Genomic DNA, 26,078 nt, shown 5'->3' on the forward strand with positions numbered 1-26,078 from the left:
TAGGGTTCTTTATATACTATGGATAATAATTTTCTGCCTGTTAAGGTGCATTAGTGTATTTCTCGATCTATTCATTTGTTACTTATTCATTTTATCAAGTAGCATTGTTGCTGCAGCTGCCATGTATAGGCACTGTGCTTTGTGCTCACGGATATGCCTGATGGAACCTGTGGCCTAGAGGGAAGACATACCCTAAATAAATAATCACACACCTAATTTTGTAATTATGATTGAGATATATGGTGTGAAGAGAAGTTAGAGTATCACTATAGGTCTGGCTCAGTTTGATGAAGTTCATTTTGTCAAATAGCTCAGTTTGTTGAATTTACAAAATTTGTTTCTCAAAATCAGTTTTAAAGATTTTAATGAGAATGAATATAAATCACAAATTGAAGTTGTACTCTGTTGGTTCAAATATTGATTCTGCACTTGATGCTTTGTGATTTGGGGCAAGTTACTTAACTTCTCTGTGTCCTAGTTTCACTATTTGTAAACTGGGGCTCACTTAAGAGGGTTAGTATAAAGAGCAAATTAATTAATATATGTAAAAGTGGGTAGAAAAGTACCTGGCATATAGAAGTAAGTGTTACTCATTATTATGGTATCATCAGCATCCAACTTTTTAATACTTTATATGTGTTTTTTAATGTTTATTTTTTCCAAAATTCTTTTAAAAACCAGCTTTATCGAGGTTCAGTTCACTGGTACATGCATTAAATTGTACCCATGTTAATTGTATAGATTGTTTCATTAATGTATACCCTCATATAACCACCACTATAATAAAGATATTGAACATTTGCATGAGCCCCAAAATGCCCTGATAACTGTCTGCTGTCACTGCAGATTCTTTTAATGAATTTGTTTTACCAGAATTTTAATATTCATCTTTTAGCATGTTTAGATTTTTTAATTTATTTTTGATTTTTTTAAGTGTATAATGTCTATTAAGTTTGAGATACTAATTATATGATTTATTATACTAATCCCTTTTGGTAGCTTTATTTTCTGCTAGTTTTGAATGTTTCCATATTTAATTTGCTTCTTGTTAGAAACCAAATGCCAGCTTTTTATTTATTATGGGATTGAGTCAGTTACTTTGTATTATAGTATAAGGTTAATTCTTCTACATAATACAAATGTGTAGATGGACATTTAGCTTCTTGTTGAAAATTTCTTGCTCATTTAATTCTTTCAACCCTACAAGTTTGGTATTATTGTTGTTCTTATTTTACAATAATGAATATGAATTTCAGAGAAGCTTAGGCCACACATAAAGTTAATAAGTGATGGAGCTGATGGAGCCGATGGTGGGATTCTACACCATTTTCTTAGCATTATTTCACCCTTCAATTTAAAGATTGAAGGCCGTGTAGTTTTTAAAAATAAATTCATATTTTATAGATTATTTACCTATCTTTCTCACTCTATTCTCAAAACATCCAATTGAGTTAGGGAAGAGAATTCAATGTTTTATCCATTTGTGCAAAGGTAGGCAAACTTTTTATGTAAAAGGCCAGTTGCAGCTCTGTAGTTCTGCAGTTGTAGCAGGTAAGCAGCCACAGACGATATTTAAGTGTTGTGTGTGACAGTGTTCCAGTAAAACTTTATTTACAAAAACAGGCAGCAGGCTGGATTTGGGCCATGGGTTGTAGCTTTCTGACTCTAGTGCTGGACTAATCTGTTTGGGGACATCGGGATGTGTCAGCAGGGGAGGCAGATTCTTCAGAGCCAAGTGTTGTGCTCTGTCTGCTACCCCAGCTTCTCCAGGCCAGAGCACCGGCTCTCACCAGCGCCCTTTGGAGAGTTAAGTCATAGCAATAAAAGTGATAATTACCAGTGCTTTGTACTTGATGCTTTGTTTTATGTGCTTTACATGTGTCATTTCATCCGTGGACACCCCTCTGAGATGAAGAACTGAGGCACAAAGAAGGAAAATAGCCCAAGATCACAAAGCTAGTGGGTGGTGAAACGGGGATTTGATCCTAGACAGGCTGATGCTGAGCATGTGAGCTCAAGTCCTCTTCCCTTGTCTTTCCTGCATTGTGGGCTTTCTCAGTTTGAGGTTGCCTTTGTATGTAGCCTTAGTTTTCGGGGATTGCCTCTTCTAAGCACTCATATGAGACACAAGACTCTGTATTCCCTTTTTAAGACATTTGCTTTGGAGCAGAGTTACAAGTAAGGGAATGCTAACCGCCAATATTCTGTGGTAGCCGGAAAGTTGGAGGATCCAACAAGATGATGCAGGAGGTTTCTCTTTTCTCATCCACAGGCTGCACTGGAGCCTTTTAGCTCTAGAACCACTTTAATGATAACAAAAGAAATTGCTTGTTAGTGTGTCAACACTGTGCTGGGGCATTAAATACATTATCTCATTTAAATTTTACAACAATGCGGTAAATTAAATGATATTATTCAGATTGCACAGTTGAAAAAACTGAGGTTCATCTATGGGATGGTGGATAAGTTAATTAAATCTTTATGAGTCTTAGTTTCCTTATTTGGACATAACAGTAGTCTTATTTTATAAGGTCATTATGAAGATTAAATGAGTTAATGAATGTGAGAATTTAGAGCAGTTTTTGGCACTGAATTGTTACTTTTTTTTATTATCAGAACACAGTAGTAGTAGTAATAGTAGAGGTGAAATGCTCACTTTTAATGATTGATTGTGAATTAGAAATAAGCATCTCAGTGTCCAACATAGTGCCTGGATATTAGTAAATGGAACCTTTGGATGTTTATTCATAAGAAGAAGCTATAAACTCTCTTCATTTTAATTTTAAAATACCTTTACTAGTGATGATTTCCAAAAAACACAGTTTAAAAAGTCTCTTGGTTCTGTTTGCCTGTTTGTTTCGTGTAAAATTATTCTGCAGAAATGGTGATGCCCTACATATTCCTCTGTTAACTACAGACTATGTAGGGTTGGCACTAAAGGATGGAAGTACTTGACATATTAAGCGATTGCCAAGGTTCACTTTACAGCCATAAAAATAGTAGCACTGGAATATGTACAGGGGAATAAAATAATTTGCTCATTTACGTTAAATTTAACAATACACAATTGTAAAAATCTTGTTTTGCATATATCCTCTTTATTACACACCATACACATTTTATGTTTGTACGTATCCATTCCTCTATGAGGTTATATCGAAAACCATTTGCACTCTATTTTAATGACATTTTAAAGTATATGTTCAATGTTAATTTTGGTTATATGATTTTCCTCATAAGTATTGATCTCAGAACTTAATGCCTGCAAAGTTGAAACTTAGTTCTATATTTATAACAAAATACAGGAAGGGAAATATTTTCCTCCTTCATAAAGTTAATCATTTCATTTTTTAAACACACAAATCTATGTGTTAGTGGAAACTAAAGCAAAACAGTCTAATTTAATTATTGTTTTTTTCATGAGAGTGACATCTGGTGGTTTCTTTTTAACCCTCATGGTTCCTCTGTGCTTGGCTAGAAGTTGTTGCAAATTCCAAAGAATCACTTTGTGAACTCCTTTGCTTGGTACTTAAAACCCTAGGTAACTATCGTGGATCAAATTAGTACCATTGATATGGCTCAAAATCTGAAAAGGTTAGCAGTCCTTCTGAATGCCAGCCTTTCCTGAGGGATTTTATTTGAGAATGTGTGATGGACAGCTTCCTTATTGAGGAGAATTTGTGTTTGATTCAGAAAATTTAGAATTTGGGATAAGCGATGCTATCTATGCCTGCCGTCTGCTTTACTCATAAGGAGGCTGGATCCCTGAGCCAGGTCACCTTGCTCCCCATTGAGCTGAGGACCTGGGCTCTGTGCCCATAAGTTATGTTTATCATGCTGGGTAACCCACTGAGTAAGAAGGGTCTGGGCATTAAAGAATCAGAGGTGAAGACATTTGAAGGTAGGAGAAGTAAAGGCAGTTAACATTTTTGAGTACCTGTTTGCTATAAATATGCCCACATTGGGCCTCTTTTCTCTCTTGCAAAAGGAGATGCAGAATTTTTGGTGTGAAAACGAGTTATAGTGGGAGATTTTGGCTCCATGAGTCCACTGATTCATCCCACGTCTGAGAATTTATTATCCCATGGAATTGTATTTATTGAGCCTGTTTTGAGTCAGACTTGTTATATGCATTATCTCATTAGCATCCTCACAGAAATCTGGGAAGTGGTTGAAATCCCCATTCTATGTATCAGGAAGTGGAGGATGAAAAGAGCGAGACCCACTGGGGCTCAGGGGTAGACCTAAGGTCAGACCCACAGGTCTAAATACAATCTTTAGGCCTAAATATATGTTTCCAACTGCACTGTGTTGAAAGTCTACAACATTTGAGTGAATCATTGAATAAAACCTAACTCACCAACACGTAATAGTTGTTTAGTAAAATGTGCTCAATTTATGTGCTCAAAGTAATCCTTTCTAGTGAAATGAGTGTTCCTCTCTGAATACCTAATTTTCACTATCAGATATGTGATTTTTGGTAAATATGAAACCCTGAGATAAAAGGCAGACTTTTGGGGGTAATATTAGAGTACTTCCCTGGAGAAGAGCAACTAGAGAACTATATTAAGGCTTTACCTGGAGACTGTGTCAAATTATTGTCAATCTCAAATGATGAATGTTTAAAATAAAGTTTTCTAAGGTGCAAATTTTTCTTCTGGCAGCTGATTTTATGGTTTAGTTTTAAAAATTAAAAAGCTCTATATTTGAATAATGTTTGAAAACCTCCAGTATTTTACTAAGTGTATCTCCCCAAAATTAGATTTTACCAATCTTCTGGGCAGATTGAGAAGATGAACCCTGTGCCATGTTCTTTTTTTTTTCTGTCTGCTATATTTGAGATTTATGTCCATAGCCTGATCTTTTTAAACCCTGGGAAGGTCATAGTTTGTTCCCTGCAAGGGCCATGTGGAGTGTGAGTAGTCTCTAGTGTATGGGCCCCCATTGGCTTCACTTCACTTCGATTACAAGCTTGCGGATCAGTTAAGGTTTCACAGAGAACGTGCTCTGATGTTAATCCTCCGAGGGGAGGTATGAGCAGTGCTTGCACCCTGCAGACTCAGTAATGAGGATGCTGAAGCTGAGTTTTACGTTTGTCTTCAGAGAAACTCAGGACATTGACACTCCATCGCACATTATGAAATTAAAAATAAAATGGAACATTACATATAAAGTGCAACTGGTGGAGCCCTCAGGACCCAATGGGGAGTTTAAGTGCTCCAGAAGGCCATGGGCTGCTTTTGAGCTTGACAAGTAGATTGGATGGCAGAGAAATGTGGGTGGCAGATGTGAGCAGAATGAAAGTTATTCCTGACAGATCTGCTCAGGGCAAATATACATATTTAAAAAACTTATTTGCCAAATCTTTCTTTTAAAAGCCACTCATGGACACATAATAAAGATGCATTTTAAATTACTTAATCTTGATTTAGAAAAATCAATACTTTTTTGAAGTTATAGTGGGGAATGATGTCATTTAAGTTTATGTGTTTTTCATGTGATTCCCTTAACTAGCAGTGTGCCCTCTCCTTTCATGTATGGAAAGATTTACAGCCAATATTTGAGAAATCTTCCTGGTGTGTCACTATGATAATGATGAAATATAACAACTGATGTCAGTGTGGTTTCTCATTTTGAATATCTTTTATTTATTTATTTATTTATTTATTTATTTAATCCCCACCCAAGGACATGCTTATTGACTTTAGAGAAAGGGAAAGAGGGGGTGAGAAACATTGAAGTGAGAGAGAAACGTTGATCAGTTCTCTCATACATGCCCTGACTGGGACCAAACCTGCAATCTAGGCATGTGCCCTGGTGGGGAATCAGATCCACAACCTTTTGGTTTGCAGGACTGAGCCACTCTGGCCAGGCCCATTTTGAATATCTTGATTTACCAGGCATGAAGGTCATGCAGAGGAGTGTTTGCAGTCTTCAGACCTCAATATCCATGCTCTTAATCCCTACCCTAGCCCTGTGGGAGGCTGGGACACTCTCTTTATGTCTCATCTTCCTGGGAATGGTCCAGATGTGCCCCAGAGCCAGGTGTAGAATCTGTGACTTGTCTGAGTTCTCAGTAGCTCTAGGGTTCTTTGAACCCAAGGAACCAAACACACAGCATCATTGGTCCATAGAATGGAAAGCTCTAGTTAGGAGGGTTTGATGCTATGGGGTGGGGGGTGGTTATCATTGAGGAGGCAGGGGTCTGTGGAGCCCCATCAAACTTTGTCATCCCTTCTTGAAGAACAACAGTTAAATGACAATGTGGTAACACCAGCTCACAGACCCCATGATGTCATCCATGTGAGAGGGAGAAATGGAGGAAAAGGCAGAGGAGGAGGAGGAGGAGGTAAGGGGAGAGAGGAAGAGCGCTGGGAGAAGTGAGTCAACTTTTTGGACTTGTGGGACCTCGTTTTAATTTTTATTATGTTCCATCCTACTTCCTCTTCCTTCTTGGAGTACTGTATTCCCCCACTTATCGCGGGTATTACGTTCTAGATCCCCCCTCAATAGGTGAAAATCCGCGAAGTAGGAACCTTACATTTATTTTAGTATTTATATATATTTTAAGGCTTTATAAACCCTTCCCACACACTTATGAACCATTCCCAGTTCCTTATTAACCTTTCCCACACTTTTATAAACATTACTTATGTTCTTAAACATATTCTACACTCTTAAACCTACGTAACTTTAACAACATATGTATACAGTACTGCAAAATCCTGCGATATAGTGAAAAAATCTGCGATAAATAATTAAATATAATATTTTAAAAAATCCCATGATACAGTGAGGCCGCAATAAGTGAACTGCGATATAGAGAGGGACTACTGTATATCTTTTTGTACCACAGTGAATTAAAATTTAGATATTGGGAGATCTGAAAAGTTTGCAAATCTATTTGGTCTTTTTGGAAATTATATGGACTATCTAAATTATTACTGTTAATAACATTTGTCATCTTTATTTTTTTTTTGTGTTACCCACCTGGCACCATATGTAGTTTTTATTGACTATATTCCTTATGCTCTACTTAACATCCTCGTGATATCAATTTTATTCTTTGCCTCTCCCCCTTCTAGATAAAAATCATGTAAACATTTTTATCATTAGTATATTCATTACTTAAGAGGAGTAACTCAAGATTCTTATTTAGGATTCTTATTTAAGATTCTTAAGTAAATATTTATTAAGAACCAGCTGTCATTTAAATGCACTTCCATGCATTTTTATACTCAGAATATGACCAAGTTAATCAGTTAACACAAAACTTGTTCAGAGAAACTTTAATAGTTGATACAGGACCCCTTTCCCCCTTTCCTCAGGCCTGTGTCCATTTCCGTGACCAGGGTCCTCCATCCATCTGGGACAGGCTCCCCACTCAGCAGGGAGCAAGCCCTGGAGGGCTAGCTTTGTATCTGGAAGGACCACCAGGAAATCTTTCACATCACAGGGCTAACCTATTTGCTAAATTGCAAAATGAAACTGCTCAAGGAAAGGAGCTTCCATCTCAAGATAAGGGTACTCAGCAAGCGAGTCAGCTTAGTTATTTGCTAAGACCCTATGAACTGCAAAGTTCTGTGTTAGGTTATAAAATGAATTCAGAATGAGCATGATAGCCCTTGACTCTAGCCAGGAAGTCAAGATAAACTGTTCAGAAAGTCAGGTAGATTTTGTGGCAATGTATGATCAGGAGCCAGGTGTGGTCAGTTAAACATTTGTTGTACTATGCCCAAGGGGAGTAGCTCCTCAAGGTTGTTTGGCCCCAGCATGGGAATGGGGAAGGCAAAGGCAGCTGCTTTCAAGGGAAGAACTGAGGCTTCCCTATGAACAAATCCTAGTGGTCAGCAGCATGAGCTTTCTTGTCTTATTTTCCTTAAACTGAGAGGACTCTGGTTGCTTCTCTGACTGTATGTCTCAACTGGAGTCCAAATGGTATGCCTATGCCATAGTGGAAGGTTTAAGGGAAACCAGTTTATGGTAATCACTGGGGAAATGACAACACTGAGAAGTACTGGGATGGTGATGGCGAATATAGAGAAGCAAAGAGATTAGAGGTAGAAAATTCTAGTTAGGCTATGTAATGAATATATACGTGGGCATATTTAGTGCTGGGTGGGAGTCTGTAGACTACTGGTTTACTTCACGTTAAGTTCCAAACCTAGGGGTCCCAAAGGGAACCCTCAGAGGAAGGGAGCTCCCTGAAGCAGCAGCAGGAGCTGGGTGTTGGGACCTAGAGAGTCAGAGGAAAAAGAAGCCATCTGTCCCTGGGTTTTGGTATGGGAGGGACGAACAGGCAGCCTCTTTGACTTCTGGTATTTCATCCCCCAGTGGACCCACATCAGTTTCACTAAGGAGCCAGAAAATTGTATTTGCAGGTACCCCAGGGAGAGAGTCTGTTGTCACTATTAATGTTAAAGTAGAATTCTCAAAAATTAGAAATGTGACTCATAAATATATGACAAACATGTCAAAATTTTATTAAATAATAGCCCATCAAAGCAGAAACCAGTAAGATGGTAAACTGATTCACAGGATATTTGAGGAACTGGGTATTTATAGGCTTGGGGGAAAAAAAGTTAGATTAAGATTGCTAGGCTATACATAAAACTGAATAGCGTCTACAGGGCAATATAACTATAACCTCTGAGGTTCTTATACCATTCAGAAATCTACACATTAACATGTAAACTCCCTGTGTCTGCGTTCTAATGAGATAGTGAATAGCCAAGTCAAACACAAGTACGTTCTCCTAGAGGATGAAGTAACCCTTGGGCGAGCCTGTTCCAGCAGCGCTGCAGTGCGCCCACTCCTCTCCAGCCCCCGTCCACTGCTGCCCAGCTGCCTCAGTTCCACGTTCTGGAGAACTTCATTAACATTTAAAAACGACTTTGGAGTTCAGGACATCTGAGATTGAATTCGAATTCCTTTACTTAGCAGTTGTGTTATATTGGGCAGGTAAATTACGGGCAAGTAGATTTACTTGCTGTAGTTGTAAAGTCGCTGGCACATGATGGGATATCAGTAAATCTTAGTTCTGCTCTTTACCTTTACTCTTTTTAAAATGAAAAGCAGTTTCACCTTTGGCCTTCATAAAGTTCCCTCCTTCCCTCCCTTTGTTCCTCCCTCCTTTTCGACCTTCCTCCTTTCTAGTGTATTAGAATAATGTCCTAGAACTCCATGGATTTTCTGCATCACTAATGGAGGGAATTTATTTGATTTTCATAAATGGAAAAAAATATACATGTTGACTTAAAAAAATTTCCAGCGTTATTGAGACAGTTTAATTAACATTTAATGTTGTATCAGTTAAGGTGTACAACATCATGGTTTGATATATGTATTATTTCAGAGTGATTAGTATGATAGCGTTAATACATTCATCACCTTGCATATGTACAGTTTCTTTTTGTGTGTGTGTGTGGTGAAAACTTTTAAGATCTACTCTTAGTAACTTAAATATACACTGCAGAGTTGTTAGCTATGGTCACTGCTGTGTAGTATGCTTTATAGAGAACCCTCTCTGCATATGAAAAAATGGAGAGAAGTTAATTAAAGTTGTTTTCTTACTTGCTATTCGTTTTCCTTCTCTGAGGGTGGTGATGGGGGTATTTTTTGTTTAAGAGTAAACATCAGCCTATTTTAAATGCAGAGCTGACTTCAAGTTGTTCTTTCTGAAGCCCGTCAGTATTGTGTCAGTGCCTGCTGTGTGCCATGCGCTGGGCTGAGGTTTGTGAGGAAGGGGACAGATGCACAGAAGCCTTCCCGGGGCCTGTTCTCCCCACTTCCACTGCTCAGCAGAGGTTAGCCCAGATGGGGTTCACAGTGGTGCCAGAGGGACTGGAGCTGGTGTGTGGTGCAGGAGACTGATTGTTACAGGTGGACTGGGATTTGCGGAGCAGGTTCTCTCCCCCTCTCCACAACCCCTCGCATGATAACTTGTGTGCCGGCACATGGGACAATGACTTGCGATTCCACATGGCCAAAGCTGTGATGTCAAGAGCCTCTTCAGACTTTTGATTTAAAGAAAGGGGTCTTTTCCTAGTTATAGAGGCCAGAGAAGCATCCTTTTTCTTTTGGCTTCAGATATTTTACTTCAGAACTAGCTCATTTCTCTGCCAGTAGCGAGTTTATGAGCTTCTGCTGCTCCAAGAGAGTGAGGAGGATAAGATGGAATTGCCCTTCTCCAAGGAGGATATACAGAGCGTCCATAGGCATGTGAAAGGATGCTCAACATCACTAGCCATCAGAGAGAGATGCAAATAAAATCCACAGTGAAATACCACCTCACACCTGCTGAATGGCCATCATCAACAAATCAACAAACAACTTGTGCTGGCGAGGATGTGGAGAAAAGGGAACCCTAGTGCACTGATTAATAGATCAAGGATCCCTAATTCTAAACCCAGTTCTGCCACTACTTATAATGTTATTTCTTCTTTTTAGTAGTTATACTATTTTTTTCCTGTCATACCTAAATGCAGAGTGTGGTATAAACATTGTTCAATATTAATGGTCACATGAGGGAAAAGTTCTTTAACCCTGTTTCCTCACCTCTATATCGTAGCTCTCAATAAGGTGATATGATCAGTGCCTTGACAGTCCATGCTTAATTTATTATTCATTAGGAAACATGTATTTATTGAGTCACAACTCTATGCCAACCCCTGATGAGTTTTCTGTAAACATGATAAATAAGAACCTGCTCTGATGGAGACAGATTGTAACCAAATAAATAATAACATAATTAGAATGAATGAAATTTCATTATGAATGAAATAAATCAGATTATGAGAAACTTTAAGTAAATTGCTATTTTTATTTTTGTTGTTCTATTTCAGGTGTCCCAATTTTCCCCCCTTGCTCTCCACTGCTCCGCCCACCCCTCTCCCACAGTCAGTTCCCACCCCGTTGCCCATGTCCATGGGTCATTCATACTAGTTCCTTGACTAGACCCTTCCCTTTCTTTCTCCCCTTTCCCTGCCCCCCCCCCCCCAAACCCTCTGGTTACTCTGTCTGTCCCTTGTTTCCAAACCTCTGGTTCTATTTTGCTCGTTTGTTTGTTTTGTTCATTAGGTTCTTCTTATAGGTCAGATCATATGATATTTATCTTTCGCTGCCTGGCTTATTTCACTTAGCATAATACTTTTCAGTTCCATCCATGCTGTTGTGAAAGGTAGGAGTTCCTTCTTTCTTTCTGCTGCATAGTATTCCACTGTGTAAATGTACCACAGCTTTTTGATCCATACATTTACTGATGGGCACTTAGGCTGTTTCCAGCACTTGGCTATTGTAAATAGTGCTGCTATGAACATAGGGGTGCATGGCTTCTTTTGAATTGGTGTTTCAGGATTCTTTGTTTTTCTTTTTAAAGATTTTATTTATTTTCAGAGAGGGGGAAGGGAGAAAGATAGAGAGGAAGAGAAACATTGATTGGTTGCCTCTTGCATGCCCCCAACCAGGGACCTGGCCCATAACCCAGACAGTGCTCTGACTGGGAATTGAACTGGTGACCTTTTGGTTCACAGGCTGGGGCTGAACCCAGTGAGCCACACCAGCCATGGCTATTTCAGGATTCTTTGGATCATAACTGGATGTTGTACTTTATAAAATGCTTTTTCAGCATCTATTGATATCATGTGTTTTTATCTTTCATTTTGTGATGTTTTACATATGGTAACTGTTATTGATTTGCTAATATTATACCATCCTTGCATCCTTGGGATGAATCCCACTTGATCGTGGTGTATGATCTTTTTAATGTATTGCTGTATCCAGTTTGTCAATATTTTGTTGAGGATTTTAACATTTATGTTCATCAGCAATATTGGCCTATAGTTTTCTTTCTTTGTTGTGTGAACTGCTGTTTTTAGTAATTTTAATTAGGGTTATCAGAGCAAGTCTCCTTCAGGAGGTGGCTTTCTGAGCTGAAAACAGACAGATGAGAATGAGTCAGCCATGGGAAGAGCTGAGTGGAGAGCACTCTGTGAAAGAGAGAATGATTCGGAGAGGTGTGGGTGAGTTTGCCTTGTTCAAGGAACAAGAAGTCTGACCTGTGCCTGAAGTGGAGTGAGGAAGGGGGCAGGTGCATGGAGAGGTAGGCAGGGACATTTAGGGTTTCCTAGATCATGGGAAGGAGTTTGGGTTCATTCTCAGTGCAGTGGAAAGTTCTTCAAGAGGTACAGAGCAGTGGACTGGTATTGTCGTAGTTGGAAATTAGACTCTTCCACAGGATCACAGGGAGAGCACTACAAAGATCCACGCATGGGAGACTGTGGTGTGGCGTGGTTTATTTGTGTGGAAATCGAAGCTACCCCCTGGGTTCCCATTGTCCCATCTCCCTCTCTCCTGCCATGGAAAAAGTCCAGCCATGTCTTCAATAGGGCCAATGCAAAAGCCAGTGTGCAGAGTTTTTGCTTCATATTAAAGTGTAGTCCTTTGGAGTCTGCTGGCAGCTGCCAAGCGATCTCTGTCACTGTCCAGATTGCTTATCTTGTTTCTGGCCGCTCTGTGCTGGTGTCCACAGGACTGCTACCCATGCAACTGCTAAGGCCAGATGGCTATGCAGAAAGAATGTGTGAGCACACGGGTGAGCACGTTACTGTTTGGGCATGAGAGAGAGCTTAATCCTTTGGGAGTCCACACCATTCGCTGTGCACCTGGCAGCTGTTAGACCCACATGGCCATGTGCTCCCAGGTGAAAAAGATCTTTAATGAATGGGGCGAGTTCATCACAAATTGGGATTGGTGGGGGGAGAGAGAAAGGGAGAGAGAGTTCTTTGTTCCCCTGGGATAGGATCTTGGGTTTGGGATGGACCAGGTGCTTTTTGAAAATGACCAATCAAATTCCCAACCTTTTGCAGGCTTTGGATGTATTTACCTCCCAACCAATCTCTTCTTTCCCCAGGCTAGACTGACAGGCCTCTTTGGTCCAGAACCTACCCCTGCATCATTTTGACTTCTGCTGTCCATGTGCCTGCCTTCCCCTGGTCCTACCTGGCAATCTGGTGCTGGAGAGGGAAAGGGAGGAGTGTGTTAATCCTTCTGGTGGAAAACAGTGCTGTGTTTCCCTGGAGTATGAAAATCTGTATCTTCCTGATGAAACAAACAGGCTATGTTCCCCAATTTATTAAGCTCAATGTCTAGCTCCTTTTGCTGTCCTTTTCTAGCTACTTACGGTAACAATATTGGCTTATTAAAAGAAGAGAAAGAAACTAATAACTGTGGCTGTTGTGTGAAGGACTGAATGAAGAATATCAAGCACGGGAGTAGGGAGACTGGTGCAGTCCTTGCGTTTGTGCTGTGGTGAAGGTGGGAGGGATGTGAGATAAGGATCCTTTGGTGATTCAGCCAGATTATGGTGGGTCTCAGATACCTGGGTGAGGAGCTTAACTTTGAATTTTGTAGCTATGAGGGAGCTTTGCATATGTTTGAATTTGTGAATATGTGTCTGTGTGTATGATACAAGTTTTTCTGTGAGATTGTGAGTGTCTTGAGTCTCAGTGTGTATATGTATGTGGTGCATGTGTGGATTTGTGAGTGGATATAAATGTGTGTGTATATTTGGGTTTGGGTTTTTTCTCCTTTTGTAGCTTTTGAATAGGCCATTGGCATGTTCCTTAAGGGCTGTCCTATGTGGCACAGATGTACAGATTAAACTGGGAGAAAGGCTGGTGGCAGGAAGACTAGCTAGGAAGGTATTGAAGCTATATGTGAAATAAAGGCCCAGAGGATGCTAACTTGGCTAGCCATGGAGAAAGAGAAGACTGAATTGAATAAATCCTGTTATTTGTTTGTTTTTCATCCTCACTTGAAGACATGATTGATTTTAGAGAGAGGGATGGGAGGGAGAAAGAAAGGGAGAGAAACATCAATTGGTTGCCCCTCACACGCTCCTCAACGGGGGACCAAACCTGCAACCCAGGCATGTGCCCCCACTGGGAATCAAACCTACAACTGTTTGGTTCTCAGAATGATGCCCAACCAATTGAGCCACACCAGCCAGGGCAGTCTTGTTGTTTGTTTTGTTCACTATCTGGGATGAATGAAACTGAGGAGTGAAAGATAACTCCATTAAAGAAGTCACACTCTTTAACATTACCCCAGTTTGATTGCTAGCCAAGTATTTTACCAGTCTTACTTAAAAAAATGAAACCTCACTTAAATTTCTATGCTCGCTTTCTCTGAAAGACATTTCATTAGAGTTGAGTGATTCAACTGCATCCCACAGAAACTGCTACCCCCTCACCCCCCACCCCCTCACACACCCACATACTCATTTTCTGTTTTACCTTTAAAGTTCTTGATTCTTGAGAAACTCATTGTATTTTTTGTTCCCCCTCAGGACATTTTTGAAGATGCCTTGGAAACCATCTCTCCGTAAGTAGTAACATAATAAAAAGTATGGAGTAAATAAAAATTGATGGTCCTCTTATATAAAATGTAAAATTTCTTTTGAGATTAGTGACCACTGTTAGAAGGAAGTCACTTTTCTGTAATTCAGGAGTTAGAATATGGTTATGCTTAAGAAAGGATCTGTCTAAAGTTACTATCAAATATATTTTTGAGTATTATTTTTTATAACATTAATGAAACAAACACACACAAAAAAGTTTTCCAACAGAGTAAATTGTGTTTATAGCTACCCCCTTTACAGGGTTTCCTACTGTCTGAAAGTAGAGTGTTCCTCTGAAACCTTTGCAAGCCAGAATGGCGTAAAGAGAAGAAGCAGTTACCATTAATTTATATGGAAAAATTTTTGAGCATTCCCAGACTTCAAAATAACCTACCAAACCATAGCAAATAACATATAAATATACTAAACACTAAAATAACACTGATATGTAGTAAAGACAGGAATGCACAAAATAAATCGAGATAAAGCACAGACATTCACAGACACAGTTCAAAGTATGGTGGCGTGATGCTGAGATGCTGAGCGTGATTCCCGGCGAAGGAGCAGGCGGGCCAGTCGCTCTTGCTGCTCGCTCGGGTTGCGTGTTGTCTCTCTATAAGGGCTTCCTGTGAAACAAATGCCAAATGCTATTTTCACTTCTTGACTTTTTTAAAACAGTGAAAATCCTCTTCTTTCTTTTCATTGGTGAAAACAGGTACTAATATATAGGTCTTTTACAAAAGTGAAGTTGCGTAAGGTGACCTTCTGAAAAGCAGGAGATTCCTGTACATTTTGCGTATATTTATTTACATGGTTAACCTCTTATTGTAGATTTTTGCTTTAGGGTTACACTTAATACTATTATAAGCATTTTCTAAAAGTCTACACAGTTTTGTAATGATTTTAAGTGACATATTAGAAGGGAGGGAGAAAACACACTTGCTCTCTGGTATCTCTTGGAACAACACTGATCCCATCAAAAGGGCCCACCATCGGGCTTTTACCTGAATCGAATTATCGCTCAAAGGCCTCAACTCCAAATACCGTTACTTGAGGGTTAGGGCTTCAGTGTGAATTCTGGGGTTCCACAATTCAGTCCATAGCACTAAGTTTTTTTAAATCAGTTTGCACGGCTACCGATACTGTGTAAATGAAATGGATTAAAATGTAATATCACCATCACTGGATATTATTTGAAACAGTTTTGCTACTTAAATGATACTTAATTGTTTTATTTTAACAGTGTTTATTATCATTGTTTTGTACATTGCGTTTCCTTTTGTATGAATGCTAGTCTTCTTTTCCTTTAAATGTTTCTCTTCTATACTTTTTACATTAGCATGGTACATTTGTCATGATTAATAAGCTATTGTGGGCACATTATTATTAATTACAGTCCATACTTTATTTTGTTTTCTTCCGTTTTTACCTGGTGTCCTTTTGTGTCCCAGCATGTCTCCTTCAGGACACCACATTACACTTAGTCATTTTGTCTTCTTAGGCTCCTCTTGGCTATGACCATTTCTCAGACTTCCCTTGGTTTTTGTGACTGACAGTTTTGAGCAGTCCTGGATGGTTAGTTTGTAGAATGTCCCTCAATTGGGATTTGTCTGTTTTTTCTCATGATTAGACTGAGGTCATGTGTTTTGGGAGGAAGAGCACAGATATTAAGTGCCATCCTGATCACATCATATCAGAGGTAGATATTAAAAACATGGCTTGCTAGCATATTAAACTTGACTACCTGGCTAGAGATGGTGTTTGTTAGGTTTCTCCACTGTGACATTACGTTTTTTTCCCCCCCTTCCCTTTTCATACTATACTCTTTGGAAGATAACCTGTTTAAGTGACATTATTTTTAAAAAGTCCCTTTTAAGGTGTGTTATCTGCTATCCAGAAATCTTACAATAGTTCAGTTCTGCTGTTTCTGCTCCACTCTGGGTGGCAGGAACTGAACTTTGGCTGTAGTAGGAGACTGCAGTCTAGGAGATGGACAAAGATCAGTTGTGGGCTGGTAATTGGAGGTCACCAGTGGAGCCCTGCAGTTCCCAGCAGGAAGTGAGCACACGAGACACACACCAGAAGGGATTCCGGCCTAAGGGATGCATACAGGTCAGACGCAATCGATGTGACCAAAGCACACATTAGCTTGTGTTTCTCTCTGCTTCACTGGCTGCATTAGGCAGCGACATTACCTCTAGGTCTGTAAGGCACTGTCAGCTTTTTTTAACATCTGTTAGTTTTTTTAAGTTGTTTTTCTAGTACAACTTCTGGATTTTCTTTCTTTCTTTAAAGATTTTATTATTTTTAGAGAGAATGGAAGGAAGGGAGAAAGAGAGGCAGAGAAACATCAATGTGTGGTTGCCTCTCACATTCCCCAACTGGGGACCTGGCCCATAACCCAGGCATGTGCCCTGACTGGGAATCAAACCGGCGACCCTTTGGTTCACAGGCTGGCGTCAATACAATGAGGCATACCAGCCAGGGCTATTAGGTTTTTTTTTTTTTTTTTTTATCATTGATATTTTATTTTATTTTATATTATTTATTTTTAAAGTATATTTTATGGACTATATTGTTACAATAGTTCCAATCTTTTCCCCCTTGCTCCCCTCCATCCAGCACCATCCTCCCCCAGCAATCCCCTCCCGCCCCCCCAGTCCATACCCATGGATTGTACATACAAGCTCTCTGGCATCACCCTGTCCTATATTATTCTTTAAAAAACAAAAAAATTAATTTTTTAAACAATAAAAAGTAACAATCCCTCCCTCTCAGACTTCAGACCCTTTATAATCTTACAAAGGACAATGGGCGAAGGTCTAGAGCTCTTCTAGTTGCTTCAAGCTGGACATGGTTGTCGTCCTACCTACCCTTGGGTCCAGAAATCCCTAATAAGAGTGTGGGTGTGGAGGGGAGTGTGGCCTTCCCTCATGGGGAAGGATCGTGCAGACTCCAGGTCATTTGGCTGTCCCCGGACCATGGCATGCTTGGTTTAACAGGCTGGCATCCTTGTTGTATTCTGGGGGCATCAGATTTGGCAACAGGGTGGCCTATTAGTTTTTTAAGAAATCAAATTATAGAGGAACAAACAAAACTCTGAACTTGACATCCAGTTTCAGGTTTCACATGTAAGGATCTTGTAAGTTGCCACTCAGTTCTAACAAGTAAAAAGCTGATCAGACTGAAAAATCCATAATTCATTATGGATCCATAAGAAAGGGGAGGAAACAGGGCACATTGTAACCCCCAGGACTGGAGAGCAGGTGAATACAGGGCATCACTGCTTACCAGGTCAGAGACTTGGGCAGACACCACTGCAGGAACCCGTGGCAGGCTTGGAAACCTGACCTATGACTGATGAATGGTGGAGGGCTGAGTGTGGGCAACAATGAGAGTTAACAACTTCAGAGGAACCTAGTCATAGATGTGGGGGCGTACACCAGATAGTATTGTGAAATTCACCTCCAGGAGCTTGAGCATATTCTCATATGAAATAGAGGAGAAAAATCTCAGGCCTCCAGTAAGGGAGGTGAAAAGGAACCATTTTTGATATGCCAGAGTATGTATTCTTCTTAAGAAGGCTTGTCCTCTGGGGAAACCAGTTAACCAGATCCTAACCTGCTGGGGTATTTTCAGAGCCTAACTCACCTGGGTAAGGGAAATACCCAACTCCAGCTCACTCGAGCCATCCGGTCCCACCTGGGAGAGGGGGTGGGGAGGGAAGATAACTGAGAAGTATTGGTGAAGCTCACAGTCCAGAGGCCCAGGTTCACTAAGTGACTGAGCCTAATCGTAGGACTATGGAATGCTTTCTCCTCCCCCACACCTCATTACTACGTCACTACAGGCCTATTTACAGCAGTTTCTTTTAGTCTGTACGTCATGTCCAGCTATCAAGAAAAATTAAACAGTATACCAAAAGGGAAAAGGAGACAATTTGAAGAGGCAGAGTAAGCATCCAAACCAGATATGACAAGGGTTTGGAATGATCAGACCAGGATTGTAGAACCACTGTTAATAATGTGGTAAGGGCTGTGATTGATAAAGCAGACAGCGTGCGAGAACAGAGCGGCAGTGCAGACAGAGAGCTACACCCTTCAGATAGTTATTTGTCAGATCAATTAAGAATAAGAAAAGCTCTGAAGGGTGTTGGGCATTGTCACGGTCACAGGTGAGGTTCCTGGTCAGGGCATATGCCTGGGCTGCGGGCCAGGTCCCCAGTTGGGGGTATGCAAGAGGCAACCAATCTATGTTTCTCTCACACACAGTTGTTTCTCTCCCTCACATTCTCCCTCCCTTCCCCGCTCTCTAAAATTAAAAAAAATATTAACAATGTATTTGATTATATATGTATAATATATATACATATACATACACACATGCTTATATATTAGTGAAGTTAATGACAGCACTGATGCTAGGGATGGGAAGGAGGAATTGGGATGATTTTGTTATTATAATATTATCACACTACTGTGAAGTGGTATAGTATATTTCAAAGTGGTCTTGGGTTAGTTGTACCATATGTATTGTAAACTAGGGCAACCACTAAAAATGGTAAAAGGAAAACCGATTATAACTGATATGCTAAGACTGAGGAGAAAATGGAGTAATATAAAATGCTCAATTAAAATCTCAAAAGGCAAGAAAAGTGGAAAACAAAAATAGGAGCAAAGAACAACGGCAACAAATAGAAAATTGCAATAAGTATGGTAGATATTAATCCAAATATATCAATAATCACTTTGAGTGTCAGTGGTCTGAAAGCGCCAGTTAAAAGACAGATTGTTAGAGTGGATCAGAAAACATGACTGAACTATATTGTCTCTAAGGAATTCACTTTGAACATAAATGTACATATAGATTAACAGTAAACAGATGGAGAAAAATATACCAAGATAACACTAATTAAAAGAAAGCAGTAGTAGCTATATTAACCTCAGAGAACAGACTTCAAAAGTAAGGAAAGTTACCAGGGTTAAAGAAAGGCACTACCTAATGACAGAAGAATCAATTCTCCAAGAAGATTGAACAATTCTTAATGTGTCTGCGTCTAATGGCAGAGTGTCACTATGTGAAGAAAAAACTCATAGAGCTGCAGGACAAATTGATGAACCTATTATCATAACTGATGACTTCCACACACCTCTTAGAAATAGACAAATCCAGCAGGGAGAGAATCATAAGGACATATTTGAACAACAACAAAAAAACCAAACCAAAAAACCAAAACCAAAACAAAGACAAAAACCCCGAACTTAACCCAACTGAAGTTAATTTAAAATTAGATCCCTGTCTCATGCAAACCCTAAACTCGCTAGCCCATTATTCCAACATCATTAGCTCAGTCTGTGAAGGAAAGAAAATTGATGTATGATGGTTCTTTTATCAAATCATTTCATTAAAATAATAATGCTCTTTCTGGGCTTTCTGTTTTGTTCCTTTGATCTATATGTCTGTGTTTGCACAAAAGCTACTTTGTTCAACTCTTCTAAATGTTCCACTTTTAGTATGACTGGTTCTCAGAAGAACAGCATTCAAAAATGACCCCTGTGAGGGAGATATTTTTGGTTTGTGACTGTCAGACACCCTTCTTGAACTTTAAAAATGCACCATTCCGGAGGTCTTATGTCTTGGCTTCTTTTCTTCTAATGTCACCTGCGTTATAATTTTTTTCATCCTGAAAACAATAGCTCATTAACACTCCCTCACTTTTTAGTTGTCTTTTCCATTCATTGCTCCTTTCAGCCTCTCTTGGGCTGGCTGTGTTTATCTGCTGTTGCCAACATTTTCTTTTGTCTTTGAATTTGAACTTTATGCTCAGTGTAGTAAATCCAAAAGTTTTAAAATTTTCTTGCTGATTTAGGTTTCTGATGTGCATTATTTCTTTTGTCCTTTAAGACTGTCTCATAAACAGTTTTGTGTTTCTTTTTCCGTGTTTCCAAAATGTTGCTGGTACATGCTCCCCTCACGGTGGTTGTAGCAGCACATTATAGTAACACTTGAGCTAATGAGAGCCTCACCTATTTGAAAAAGAGCCCAAAGCCAGGAAGGCACGCAAAGTTATATTAGTGTCCATGCTTTACAAATCTTGTCCTTTACTTGTAGCACAGGCCTCCATCCAGAGTCTTTGTAATAATTCTGACCTGATTCTAATAAGCTTGGTTTGTGGCATAATTTTGTCAGAGTTCTGGTGAGGGCATGTTGATAGTGGCGAACAATGTCAGTGAAAGAAGAAAGCAAATATGACGTACAGCCATAGAACTCAAAAGCACAGCAACAGGGTTTTATTTTGCTTAGGTTCATACAGCTAGATGTGATGTACCTTCCTGGAGACAAGTCCTTGGACTTGACAGGTGGACTTGAGCTCCAGTCCCAGCCACCATTTCCTGGCTGGGAGGCCTGTGACCAGTTTCTCTTGAGTCTCAGTTTCTTTATCCTCTCGTAGGTTAATTGGGAAGATAAAAATAAAATTTAAATGTGATTATGGGAGTAAGACACATACTGGGTGCTCAGAAAATATTGGTGTTTACTGCTCCTCCCACCCTGTTTGCTGTAAGTCTCCATTGAGAAAATTGTGTTCATAATGCTTGTCTCTGAGACATTGGGAAAAGGTCAAAATTAAGTTATGTTTAGTATCTCCCATTAAAAAAAGTAGAGACTTGTATCACATGTTAAAAACTTCAGAACGACTAAAAATCTTTTAAAATAACATTTTGAAAGTTAGTAGGATGCCTTTCATTCACAGGGAAAGCTCAGCTGGGTAGTTCCTGTTATTTCCCCAATAAAGAGTGTTGTTCCTATAATTAGGTCTCCAACCTTGCAGACCTTTCTTTGGGGAAAAAAAAAGTTGCAGAAGTAATCTGTTGTTCAGTTTTTTTCTTTAAAAATCGTGTATGTTTTCTCTGATGTGAAACACATGTTAATTGTAAAAAATTCTTCAGGTTTTTTTTGTGTGTGTGAACTTTTAGTTTGTCCTAATTTTAGGGTTTATCAATATATATTTTTTCATTTCTCCTCAGTTTGTGATGCCACGACATTCCTTTGTGATCCATTAGCTGCTTCACTCAGTAGAGCTCCTTTTCATTATGCTGATTGAACCACACAGTTTGGTTTTGCATTTCTAGCCCAAATAGCAATGTTTCAATCTCTCTGTGGCAAGATTCGGTCCTCTTGCCAACTGATGATTAATTTCTTCTTGGGAAAATTTTCTTCTGAATTTCTAACAGATGAGGAAGGCCTTAAATTGTTTCCACAACAGAAAACTATTTCCTACCCTCCTTTTCTGCTTAATGGATTTACCACCGCAGACGGAGATTTTCCTATTTCTGGATATTTGTGGTAACCACTGGCTATTTTAACTGATACTTTGTAGAGCTGCTCGGTTTGCAAATTGGTGGATCATACAAACATCGCCATTTAGAACTGGAGGGAAAATGAGATTATTATTATTTTTTTAACACTGACACATTGCACATGTTCTTTTTAAAAATTAAAATTGTTTATGAATTTCCTGACTTGCTTGGCAGCAGAGGTGACCTGTAAATTAGACCCATCTCATGGACTATGGAAATTTGCCAGAAGACTAGCTGAGCTGTTGTCTTCTTTGCTTTTTGAGTTAACAATCCCATGCTGATGTGAGCTTCTTGGTGCTCTGATGACTGGTTATCCTTCCTAGTGTTTGTGCACAACTGCCATCTCTTGACAATGTAGTGGTGAGTGTAAATAAAGTATGTTCATAAATGAATTGTGATAGACATGTGAAGAATAATTAAATGTCTAGGGGCTCCAAAGAGAGTTCTTTCTGATTGGGAGATAGGAGCAGCTGGCATTGGTTTGGGGTTTTGTGGGGGTACCAGGGTGACCTGAGACATGTGGACAAAGTGAAGTTGGTTCACTGAGGATTCCTGGCCTCCATTGAGTGGAGAGAATGGACTAACCATTTTGAATCAGTGTGACTTGGTAGTGTTTTCAATTAACCTCTTTCTCATAAAATCCACAGTAGACAATGACACAAAAATCTAATTAACTTAACCAGGGGTTGGGGGGCTGGTTGTGTAATAGTTAATTAAGATTTTCTTTTTATGATAGTTGACAGTCAGAGAAAACATTAAATTTATGTTCAAAGACTGTTAGAACAGATGAAGGTTTAAATATGTTCTCAGCCATGATCTCTTATATTCCATAGCACGTTATTAAATTTTTGAATTTAACCTAACAAACAAATTTGTACATGTTTAATCCAGTCCTGAATGCAGTGGGGATAGATGTTTTTTTGAGAAAGAACGAAGGTGTATTTGTCCTTACTATAATTTGAATAAAGTGATAAGGTGACATTTTTAACCAGGTGTTAAGGGCTTGCAAATAAAAATATAAATATTCTGTAGTATAGCAGTATAGTATTTCTCATGGACTTATTCCTTCTTCATGCCTTTTCTTATGACCCTTAAATTGTATGTTATAATGAGATAAAGCTTTTAAGGCCAGTTCCCCCGAACCCCCCCCATCAACTTAGATCAATTACTTATGAAACAGTAGTTGGTCTGTTTTAAGTTCATTGAGCATCCTCATAACTAGTGTTTTAAATTCTGCATCTATTAGGTGGACAAAAGTCCGTATGGCTGTTTCCATAAAATATTATTCATTGGGTATTTTGAGTATGTCAGCTATCTCCAGTGTGGTATAACATTGATTGTTCTCAATTAATGTCTTGGCTTGATCGCTATCAACTTCAACTGGTCTTCCTGACCATGGAGCAGCCTCCAATGAGAAATCTCCAGCACAAAACTTTGCAAACCACTTTTGACATGTTCGGTCAGCCACAGCATCTTCTCTATACACTGCACAGATCTTTTTTTGTGTGTTTCAGTTGGGTTTTTACTTTTCTTGAAATAATAAGGCATAATATGCCTAAATGTTGTGTATTTTCTTCCATCTTCAGTATTAAAATGGCTACACAAAAATTCACCTATTTTGATATGCTTTTTTAAAAATGAATGCTGATATGACCGCTGTCACAATACAGTCTAACAAAAATTGTTTCAAATGAGGTTGAAGATAACTAAGCTCTCCTAGAGCCATCTTTTGGAGAAACAAACAAACAAACTTTTTGGCCAATCCAATAGTACATTGCTTGTCTCCATTTTGTTTATTTATTTTTTCCTGGCGTTTTGTTCTGTTATTTCATTTGGGTCATGTTTCTTTGTCTCCTCATTTTGGCAGCCTCCTTATGTTTGTTTCTGTGTCTTAGAGCTGCTACATCTCCAAGGCTTGGTAGCGTGGCCTAATATAGTAGGTGTCCTGTAGGGCCCAGTGTCACCAGCTTCCCCTGTTACCCAAGCTGGGTACTCAAGGTGCGCCCACAGTGTGAGCTGTGTACACCTTTCTCATATAATTGAGTCTTGATAGCTGTTGGCACAACCAAGATCAACTAGGTCTGTTTTCTGTCCAAGGTCACACAGCATAAGCTACAAAGCAATATGCAGATGGCTGCTACATGTGCAGGGCTTAGAGGTTCCCAGGGGTCCAAGCTGTGAACCAACGCTGGCTGCTGCTAGTGCGGGGCCTGGGGTACCTTAGTGAGAGGTGTCAGGCTTGATGAAGCCAGATGCTTCTTGTTTGAGAGAATTTAGGAAAATCTGAAGCATGGGCCAAGGCAACCATTGGTATGGAAAAGCCACTGGAAACAGATTGATTGGGCTTGAAAGTTGGGAGGGGTAGGGCCTCAGGAAATCACCAGGGTGGGGCAAACAGTGTGAGCCAGGTTGATGGAGACTCAGATATGGCACCCACCTGCTGGCTCTGTGCAGGGAGGGCCTAGGAAAGGCACAATGGCCTCTGCCAGCACTTCTGTCTGGGAGAAAGCTGCCCCACAGCTCTTGCCCTGATGCTGGACAATTCAGTTCCTCCGCATATTTCTCTAATGTCCTTCAATATGCTGCTCCCATGCTGGAGCTTAGAGGTTCTGCGTCCATGTTAATCTGTGCCTGGGCCCTTTAAGAGGAACTGCCTGTGACTCCAGAAATTTCTGTCTTCTGTAACCTCTATCCCCACTGGTTTTTATAGCCAGAAGTTATAGGGACTTACCTTCCTGGCACTAGAACCCTGGGCTGGGGGCCTGGTGTGGGTCTGGTACCCCTCGATCCTGAGATACCTCTCCCGATTTTTATCTACCACACATGGGTGTGGGACCAGGCCATGGCATCTGCGCCCCTTCTGCCAGTCTTGGTGTGGTTTCTTCTCTGATTCTGTAGTTGTTAGATTTCCATTCAGCTTGATTTCTGATGGTTCTAAACGATGGTTGTTCTATTGTTTAGTTGTAATTTTCATGTGGTTGTGTTAAGAGGCTAGTGTGTATTTCTGTGCCGCAACTTCAGAGGACATCTTTGATTTTTTCCCTTTTCTTTAACTTCCATATTAACAAGTCTGATGATTTCTACCTCCAAAATTTATTTCCCATCTATTCACCTTTCTCTCTCCCCGCTCTGTTAGATTAGCTCGGGAATTCCACATGTTGCCTGGGATACTTTATTAGCAGCCTACTATGTTTTCTTGCTTCCTTTGTTCACTCTTCTTCCAACTTCCCAACTGTACCCCACTTATTCTCTACAAAGCAGCCAAAATTACCTTATTGTAAAACAAATTTTAGTATGAAAAAATTAAAATATATACAAAAAGTAGCAAGGATAGTAAACTGAACTATATTCATTACTCATCTCACACAGTTGTCAACTCAAGGCCCATCTCATTTCATCTATAATGCACCCATTGGTTGTTTGGAGTCATGTCTTAGGCATTATCATTTATTTCTACCTTTAAATATTTTAGTATGTACTCCCTAGAAATGAAGACCTCTTAATATAGTTACCATTCAGATATCAAGGTCAGGAAAACAACATCGATAAAGAACTATTATCTAATCTGTATCTCAAATATGCATCATTTAAGTTTGTATTGGTATGCAAATATAAATGATAGGTCTCTTTTTTTAAAAACATCACAAGACTGTCATCACACCTCAAAAAATTAACAATATTCATCAATTATCCTATCAGTGTTCAAATTTCCCCAGTTGTGTCATATAACTTATTAACAACATGTTTGTTTGAATCAGGACAGAGTGATCCTTTTTGAAATTAGATTGAATGCTGTAAATCCCTTGCTTAAAATCTGCCCATGAATTTGCATATCTCTGAGGATGAAGACCCCAATCTGCCCCAGTCCACAAGGCTTGAGCTGGTCAGGCCCCCACATACTGCTGCCACCTGGTCAGGTGAGAGTTCTCACCCTCATGCACTGCCCTCTAGCCACAGCCCCTCGCAGTGTTTTGTGTAGCACACCCTTTGCTCACCTAGATTTGTGCATGTGGGCCTCTCTGACTGCAGTGACTTCCTCCCACTTCTCCCAGGGCTGCTTCCTGTCATCCTCAGCTCTCGATTAGGATGTTCTCCTACCTTTCTTAGTGACTCCTCTTAAATAGGCTACTCCTTCCCCATTTTAAAAATCTTGGCTTCTGTTTGTTTCACTCCACTTTTTGTTTTGTAGTTAATTGTTACTTGTTTTTTGACCATCTGTTCCTTTGTGCTCTTAAGTTCCATGAGGTCAGGACTAGGCTATGCTGTTCATCATGGTGTACCCTGCATCTAAGCACCATGCCCAGCACATAGTAGGTCCTCAA

The 26,078-nt window shown here is 39.7% G+C and overlaps 1 protein-coding gene across 1 annotated transcript in view; it reads left to right on the top strand.

Annotated features, from left to right (window-relative positions):
• Positions 1-26,078, top strand: part of TTC39B (tetratricopeptide repeat domain 39B) — a 130,104-nt gene that overhangs the window by 18,693 nt on the left and 85,333 nt on the right. Inside the window, exon 2 of the mRNA XM_090274091.1 lies at positions 14,348-14,382. Within this exon, the coding sequence (XP_090130217.1) occupies positions 14,348-14,382 (35 nt within the window). The remainder of the gene's footprint in view (positions 1-14,347; positions 14,383-26,078) is intronic.

Source organism: Furipterus horrens, unplaced genomic scaffold, assembly GCF_987537825.1.
Source record: "Furipterus horrens unplaced genomic scaffold, mFurHor1.1.pri manual_scaffold_4, whole genome shotgun sequence".
NCBI lineage: Eukaryota > Metazoa > Chordata > Mammalia > Chiroptera > Furipteridae > Furipterus > Furipterus horrens.